This window comes from Dromiciops gliroides, chromosome 1 (genome assembly GCF_019393635.1).
Source record: "Dromiciops gliroides isolate mDroGli1 chromosome 1, mDroGli1.pri, whole genome shotgun sequence".
NCBI classification, from domain to species: domain Eukaryota; kingdom Metazoa; phylum Chordata; class Mammalia; order Microbiotheria; family Microbiotheriidae; genus Dromiciops; species Dromiciops gliroides.
Window position 1 is genome coordinate 80,882,043 of NC_057861.1, and position 9,155 is coordinate 80,891,197.

The 9,155-nt window shown below is 37.3% G+C and overlaps 1 protein-coding gene across 1 annotated transcript; it reads left to right on the forward strand.

Annotated features, from left to right (window-relative positions):
* Nucleotides 1-6,015: 6,015 nt before the first annotated feature.
* LOC122737615 (40S ribosomal protein S18-like) lies at nucleotides 6,016-6,436 on the forward strand. Its single transcript, XM_043979928.1, has one exon. It carries the CDS (start codon nucleotides 6,047-6,049, stop codon nucleotides 6,434-6,436), a length of 390 nt encoding a protein of 129 aa, XP_043835863.1. The 5' UTR covers nucleotides 6,016-6,046.
* The last annotated feature ends 2,719 nt before the right edge of the window (nucleotides 6,437-9,155 follow it).

The following is a 9,155-nucleotide window of genomic DNA, read 5'->3' on the forward strand; positions in this document are numbered from 1 at the left end:
GCCAAATGAATTTTTTAAGGCATTGTTTTCTTCAGTGAGATTATGCACCTTTTTTTCCATTTGGCTAGATGAATTTTTTTAGGAATTGTTTTCTTCAGTCAATCTTTGTGCTTCCTTTTCCAATCTGCTTATTCTTTTTTCATAATTTTCTTGTCTATCTTTCATTTCTCTCCCCATTTTTTTCTCCTACATCTCTCAATTGACTTTGGAAATCCTTTTTGAGCTCTCTTCCTATTTTTTCTTCTGCCTCTCTCAATTGATTTTTAAAATCATTTTTTGAGCTCTTCCAGGAAGGCTTTTTGTTCTTGAGACCAATTGATCTCCCCTCTTGGGGCTTCACATGTAGGCAATTTGAGAGTATTGTCTTCATCTGAGTTTGTGTTTGCCTCTTCCCTGTTGATACAGAAGCTCTCAATGGTGAGCACTCTTTTTTGTTTCTTACTCATACCACAGCTAATTTATTTATTTATTCATTCATTTATTCATTCATTCACTCATTTATTTACTTATTTGTTTATTTATTTATTTAAGTTGAGGTCTTCTCTGGGAGCACCAGAGTCCCTGTTTCGAGCTTCTTGTGCTGGGATATTGGGGCAGTGTCACCGGCTTTTTACACCGAGGCCTCTATGCCTTGTGGATTTCCTCTGCCCTGGACTTCCTGTCTGAGCATGCTAGGATCAGGCCTGGTTGCATCTGTCCTGTGTGTGGCCCTCCAGCTGGCAACCTGTCCTCTCAGCTGGTGCAGGTGGGTTTTGCCACTGTCCTGTACTACCAGATTTTTGAACCAGGATCCAGGGGCCTCAGTTGCTCGGCTGTGGCCCACAGCTTCCTGCTGACTTGCCCGACTCTCTCAGCACTGCGCTGATGCCCTGCACTGCACCTCCCTTTTGTTTGAGTCAGACTGACCTTTCCTGAAGTCTTCTAAATTATCTCTGGTTGGAAGACTGTGTCTCTCTGTCTCTGCAGGTTCTGTAGTTTCAGAATCCTTCCAGAGGCTTGAGTTAATGTTCTTTTTGAGGGAACAGAAGGAGAGCTCAGGCAGCTTGCTGACTCCTCCTTGCCATCTTGGCTCTGCGCCACAACTACACTATTTCTTAGCCAGTACCAGATTGTTTTGATGATAATCACTTTGTAATAACAATTTGAGATCTGGTACTGCTAAGCCACATTTTTTTCATTGATTCCCTTTATATTCTTGACCTTTTGTTCTTCCAGATGAATTTTGTTATTATTTTACCTAATTATAACTTTTTTTTGTAATGTGAATGTTGTGACACTGAATATTTAAATTATTTTAGGTAGAATTGTCATTTTTATTATATTGGCTCAGTGTACTCATGAGTAATTAATATTTCTCCAATCATTTACATCTGACTTTATTTGTGTGAAAAGTATTTTGTAATTGTGTTCATATAGTTCCTGGGTTTGTCTTGGCAGGTAGACTTCCATGTATTTGATATTGTCTAAAGTTATTTTAAATGGAATTTCCCTTTCTATCCCTTCCTGTGGCAATTTGTTGGTAATATGTAGAATTTCTGTAGGATTATTTTATATCCTTAAACTTGGCTGAAATTTTAAATTAGTTTATCTAGTTTTTTACTTGATTCTCTAGGATTCTTGAAGTATACTGTCATATCATCTGCAGAGTGATAGTTTTGTTTCCTCATTGCTTATTCTAATTCCTTCAATTTCTTCTTCTTCTCTTATTGTTGTAGCTAGAATTTGTAAAACAATATTGAATAGTAGTGGTGATAATTGGCATACTTGCATGTTGTTTAAATCTAAATTGTGGGTTCTAATATGCCCCCCCCCACAGTCTTAGGGGGAAGCTGCCTAAAATCACTGATAAATTCAACAAGAGTTTAGGCTTTTAAAGATTTATTAAAATAGATATTATAAGTTAGTGAAGAGAGAGAGATTGAGAACAGATTCATTATAGCATGGACATCCTAGCTCAGACCTAATTCGGTATAGCCAGAGAGAAAGAAAGAAATTTCCTTTCCTAGCAGCCCATATGAATAAAAAAATAGAGGGCAATATGAAATATCTAATTGGAAAAAAAGCTGACCTGGAAAATAGATCCAGGAGAGATCATTTGAAAATCATTGGACTACCTGAAAATCATGATCAAAATAAGAATTTAGACATCATCTTCCAAGAAATTGTCAGGGAAAATCGCCCTGATATTCTAGAAGCAGAACATAAAATAGAAATTGAAAGAATCCAATGATCACCTCCTGAAAGAGATCCCCAAAGGAAAACTTCCAGGAATATTATAGCCAAATTCCAGAGATCCCAAGCCAAGGAGAAAATATTGCAAGCAGCTAGAAAAAAATGAATTCAAATACTATGGAGCTACAGTAAGGATAAAACAAGATCTATCAGCATCTACATTAAAGGAACAGAGGGCATGGAATATGATATTCCAGAGGGCAAAGGAACTGGGACTACAGCAAAGAATCATGTTCCCAGCAAAACCGAGTATAATCTTTCAGGGGAAAAATGGGACTTCAATAAAAAAGAGGACTTTCAGGCATTTGTGATGAAAAGACCTGAACTAAATAGAAAATTTGACTTTCAAATACAAGACCCTAGAGAAGCATAAAAAGGTAAACAGGAAAAAGAAATCATGAGGGATATTAAAATATTAAACTGTCTACATTCCTACATGGGAAGATAATACTTCTAACTCATAAGAACTTTTTCAGTATTAGGGCAGCTGAAAGGAATATACTTAGAGGGCACAGGTGTGAATTGAATAAGAAGGGATGACATCTGTAAAGCATTAATTTTTTGTTTATCCTTGTTTTTTGTGGGGCAGGCAGGGTGGGGTGGCTTATGTCTGGGGCTGGATTTGGGCTTGGTGCCTCCTGGGTCCAGGGCTGGTGCTTTGTCCACTGTGTTACCTAGCTGACTCATGATGACATCTTCAAAATAAAGTTAAGGGGTAAGAGAAATGCACTGGAAGAAAGGGAAATGGAGAGGTGGACTGGGGAAAAGAAGCTCACATAAAAGAAACAAGAAAAAGCTTATGGAGTGGAGGGGAAGATGGGGAAGGAATGGGAGAGTGAGTGAACCTTACTCTCATCAGAATTGGCTCAAAGAGGGAATAATATACATACTCAGATGGGTTTAGTAACATGTTTTGCCCTGAGGGAAAGTGGGTGGGGGAGGATATAAGGGGGGGAAGAAACAAAGGAAGGAAGGGCAGATTGGGGGAAGGGTCAGTAAAGAGCAAAACACTTTCAAGGAGGGATACAGTGTAGGAAGATAGAAAATAGAGTAAATATCAAGGGGAGGGAATAAGATGGAAGGTAATATGGTGAGCAATAGTAACTGTGAAATGAGCTGGATGCTATCAGAAGGATGTATGAAAAATGCAAACCATCAACAGGAAAACTGATAGTATCTGAATACAGATTGAAGTATAGTTTTGTTAGCTTCTCTTTCTAAAGTTATTTTGTCTATTTTCTTTTACAACCTGACTAATGTGAAGATGTTTTGCATAACTGTACATGTATAGTTTACATGGAATTGCTTGATTTCATAGGGAGGATTGAGTTGGGAGGGAGGTAGAAAATTTAGAACCCAAAGTTTTAAAAAATCAATGTGAAAAAAAAAGGTTTTTATTTTTTACATGTAACTTGGGGAAAATTCTAAACAAAATGAAAATTTAAAAATTTAAAAAAACAAAAAAGGAAAAGAAATTACTTTGAATTTATTTTTGGACATGGTTTTATCACCCAAGTTAAAGTAAAATCTTTGAGGTCAAAATATATCTATTTCCCCTCTAGTAGAGTACTTTGCAAATATTTGTTGCCTGATACATGTTTGTTGAATTGAATGACCTCCTCCCTCTCCCCTTCTTCTTGTCCTTTCTAAAATGTGGCATCTAGAATTGAACATGGCCTGATCACATCCCACTACCTCCCTTGTTCTGGCTGGGTTTAGTGGTCCTGAAAGCCTTAGTAAATAGAAGGAGGTTAGAGAATCCTTGGCCTAAAGGTCCTGGACAGGCTCTGGACAAAGGAGCTGGTGTCCTGGGGAGCTGAGCAGAAGTCAGTGAGACCCAAGTCTCAGCCTAGACTCTGTACTTGTTGCCTGGCCATAGAGCCAGACTAATCATTTGTCTTGGATCCCCTGCTCCCATATTTCCCAGAAGACCCTGGGAGATGGGTCTTCTATGTCCTCCTGAGCCTTGGGCACAGACCATGACAGGGACTCATGGGAGAATCAAGGCATGAAGCTGCATTCTGCCTTCCCCTGCCCCTGTCCTCATCTCCAGTTTAACACTGGGGACCTTGCGTAAGGCTTTAACTCAATCTTCCAAGGTCACACATTCTAAATTTGATTTAAATTGCCAAGGACGAGATCGATGTGAACAGCAGGAGGGAGGTCAGATGAGGAAAGGAAAGGGATAAAGAAGGAAGGATGTTAGGTCCCACTTATCTCTTACTACTGTAAAGTCAAACAGGTACAGAGTGGGTGCTTCAGAACTTCAGCAACCTAATCTACCAGACCAAAGGGCAGGAAGAGAGGGTGGCTATGGGGCAGAGGAGAAATAGACCTGAACAGATTCTTTTTTTACTTATAAAAGTATTTTATTATTTTCCAGTTACATGTAGAGATAGTTTTCAACATTTGTTTTATAAGATTTCTAGTTTCTCATTTTTCTCCCTCCCTCCCCTCCTTCCCCCCTCCCCAAAACAGTAAGTAATCTGATATAGGTTATATATGTACAATCACATTAAACATGTTTCTGCATTAGTCTTGCTGTGAAAGAAGAATCAGAGCAAAAAGGAAAAACCTCAAAAAATAAAAACAACAACCTGAACAGATTCTTAAATCTATGGGCTGAGTCTGTCAGCAAGGCTGTGGACTAGTCACTTCCCTTCTCACAAACTTAGTGTCCATTTTTCTCAAGAAATAATCATAATGAGCAATATTTTAAGATGATCAGCTGTATCAATATTATAAGATGATCAACTATGAATGACTTAGCTATTCTCAGCAATACAATGATCCGGGACAACTCTGAAGGACTTATGAAAAATGCAGTCCATGTCCAGAGAAAGAACTGATGGTGTCTGAATACAAATTGAAGTATAATTTTTTTTAGTTTCTTTTCCTTAAGTTTTTTTGGTCTTTTTTCTTTCACAACTTAGGTAATGTGGAAATGTTTTGCATAACTGCACACGTATAACTTATATTGAATTGCTTGCATTCTTAAGGGGGAATGGGGAGATAAGGAGGAAGAGAATTTGAAACACAAAGTTTTAAAAATCATCAAAAATGTTTTTACATATAATTTGGGAAAAATTCTAAATTAAGCAAAAGAAATAATCAAATTATAAGAATGCTTCAACAGATCTGGGATCACATCAATAGGGGTGCAGATATCCCTCATCATCTGGATATGGATATCCTTCACTGCCTGTAGTTACTTTTTACCATCTCTTCTCATTCTGCTTGTGCCCCACTAAGCATATTCCCCATGTCCTGGGGGGCTTTATCTGATTATTTTAATGTTTTCTGGATGCCAGAGTAGCAGCAACCCAGACTACCCATCTGATTTTCTTACAGGACTATCCTACCTCTTCTGGTCATGCGGGGAGGGTTCCTATGCCCCTTCTCATATGTAACCCATCTTTGGGAATAAACTATAGCTTACTTAGACATTTTTCATTGTCCTTGTGGTTTGTAATCTAGAGTCTTCAGGGAATATGGTGTTCTATGATTCACAGCTACAGAGGTCTGCTGGGAGAAGATTGGGGATCAACTAAATTTGCTATCCATAAGTTTGACATGATTGTTGGAGGGACTCACAGGTATGGGTCAGAATATCTTCCTTCTAACTATGCCCAAAGGGCTATCGAACTGTGCATACCCTGTGGTCCAGCAATAACACTGCTAGGTTTATATCCCAAAGACATACCAAAAAAAGAGAAAAGACATTTATAAAAAAATAATTTAGCAGGTATTTTGTGGTAGTTAAGAACTGGAAATCAGCTCTTCCAGAGAAGGCTTTCACACCGCCGTTGCAGCCATGTCTCTTGTAATCCCCAAGAAGTTCCAGCACATTTTGAGAGTGCTCAACACCAACATTGATGGATGGAGGAAAATAGCTTTTGCCATCACAGCCATCAAGGGTTTGGGTCGAAGATATGCCTATGTAGTACTGAGAAATGTAGACATTGAACTCACCAAGAGGGCTGGTGAGCTCACTGAAGATGAGGTGGAGTGTGTGATCACCATCATGCAGAATCCTCGACAATACAAGATTCCAGACTGGTTCCTTAACGGGCAGAAGGATGTAAAGGATGGAAAATATAGACAGGTTCTGACCAATGGTCTGGACAATAAGCTTTGTGAGGATCTGGAGCGACTGAAAAAGATTTGGGCACATCGTGGGCTTCGGCACTTCTGGGGTCTCTGAGTCGGGGGCCAGCACACCAAGACTACTGGCTGCAGGGGTTGCACTGTGGGTGTGTCCAAGAAGTAAACATCTTCACTGGCCCCCTTGTTTATTAATAAATAGTTTCTATCAAAATTGAAAAAAAATTGGAAATCAAAGGAATGTCCTTCAATTGGGGAATAGCCGAACAAGCGGTGGTATATGATTGTAATGGAATATTATTGCACTATAAGAAATGACAAGCAAGATGATTTCAGAAAGGCTTGGAAAATCTTATATGAACTGATGTATAGTAAAGTGAGCAGAACCAGGAGAATGTTGTGCACAGTGACAGAAACATTGTTTGATGGAGAATTGTGAATGACTTAACTATTATCAACAATACAGTGATCCAAGATAATCCCAAAGGACTAATGATGAAGCATACTATCCATCTCCAAAGAAAGAACTGATATTGACTGGACACAGACTGAAAAATGCTATTTTTCACTTTCCTTTACCTCTTTTATTTGAGTCTTCTAATAGAAATATGGTAATGTTTTACATAATTGCACATGTATAACCTATATCTAATTGCTTACTGCCTCAAGGAGGGGGGAGAGGAGGGAGGGAAAGAGAGAGAGAATTTGGAACTCAACACTTTAAATAAAAATTTTATTAAAAAAAAGAATGCCTTTCTTCTGCAATCTGCCTACAAATTGCTTTGCACCACATGAAACTTTTACAAATGACTACATACTAGGGGACAGAGATATTGTAAACAAATGCAAAAAGGAAGAAATAGTAAGCCCATTATGCAGTAAATAAAAGAATAAGTTCAGGAAGCACAAACAAAAGACCAAATGGAGACTTAACAATGAAATTCTAAATAATGAGCAAGTCAAGGAATAAATCAGTAAGTGAATAATTATGTGAAAGAAAATAATAATGATGAAACAATATACCAAGATTTTGGAGATGCAGCTAAAATAGTCCTGAGGGTGGGGTGGGGTGTAGAACATCATATCCCTGTAAACATACTTTTGAAAAAAAGGAGATTGATGTAAAAATGAGAAAGCCAACAAAATTATTAAGTTGTTTCAGTTGTCTTTGACTCTTCATGACCCCATTTAGGGTTTTCTTGGAAAAGAAACTGCCATGGTTTGCAATTTCCTTCTCCAGCTCATTTTATAGATGAAGAAACTGAGGCAAACAGGTTTTAGTGACTTGCCGAGGATCACACAGCTTATTAATGTCTGAGACCAGGTTTGAACTCAGAAAGATAAGTCTTCCTGACTCCAGGCCTGGTACTCTATCTGCTGTACCACCTAACTGCCCAACCCAACAAAGAAACAAACCTATAATAAGCACAAAAGAAAAGATATTAACAATTGGAGGAGAACTACACTGGAAACCAAAAAATTCCTAAAGAAATCATAAAGAAAACTATAAAGTGGTTCTTTAAAAATAGCTCATAAAAATTGATAAACCTTTACCTAATATGAGGAAAAGAAGAGAGAAGAATGTTTAAATAAACCACAAAACAGCAAAGAAGCGAAATCAAAACAAAACCAGAAGACAGAGAAAAATCAGAACATATTGTGCCCAGTTGTTTGGTTGGTTGGTTGTCCTTCATTCTGGAAGAGGATTATGACATCAGGTGATGTCATGATTTGCAGTGAATTGGATTTAAGTGAAAGAGGGCCATGCAAAGTCACCAACCTCACTCTCTCTTCCAGAGCCATCTGGGTCTAGTGGAAAGATATACATCAGGCTGGTGTTCTAAATCCTGTACCACCTAGCTGCCCCATTGTGCCCAGTTATATGCTAACAAAACTGAGAACACAAAAGAAATAGAGGAATACCTTCAAACACTTAAAATACCCAAACTGACAGAAGACCAACTAGAGACCTTAAATAACGGAATCTCAGAAAAGGAAGTAGAACAATATGGAAGAAATTACCAAAGATGGGGAAAAAAACAACACCTGACCTTGATGGTTTCAGGAGAATTTTATCAGACTTTTAAAGAACAATTAGTACCCATTTAGTAAACAAATTAATAAGAAATTAGTACACAACTTATTCTCAATAACTGAGAAAGAAAGTACTCTACCAGAATCCTTTTATCAAACAAATATAACTCTAACACCTAGTCCAGTTAAGGGAAAAATACAGGAGAACTATGGACCAATAGCATAAGTGAATACTGATTCAAAAATTATAAAATCCTGTCAAATAGATTACATCAATTCATCAAAGAAATCATTAATCATGACCAAATTGGATTTATATAGGGGATACAAAGATGGTTCAAGATTGGAAAACTCTTTATTTGATGAAAACTGTTGGGAAAAATGCAAAGCAGTCTAGCAGAAATTAATCTTAGTCCAATACTTTTTTTTTACAATATTGAATCAACTATCCAGTGGATTCACATCCTTAATATTAAAGATCAGTCTATGAAAAAGTTACAAGAACAGCAGATCATATACCTTTCATATATATATATATATATATATATATATATATATATATATATATATATATATGGGTAGGGAATGTATTCTTAAGAAAATAAAGGATAGAGGCAATTGCAAAAGATCAAATTGATAACTTTGATGACATGGAACTGAAAAGCTTCTGCACAAACAATATTAATGTGTTTCGAACAAGCAGGGAAATGGAGGTGACTGAAAAAATATTTGTATCACGTTTCTCTGATAAGAATTTGTTATCCAAGCTAAATAAAGAAGTGTAT

Coding starts and splice junctions, on each gene's coding strand:
- LOC122737615 (XM_043979928.1), top strand. CDS start 6,047: ATGTCTCTTGTAATCCCCAAGAAGTTCCAGCACATTTTGAGAGTGCTC.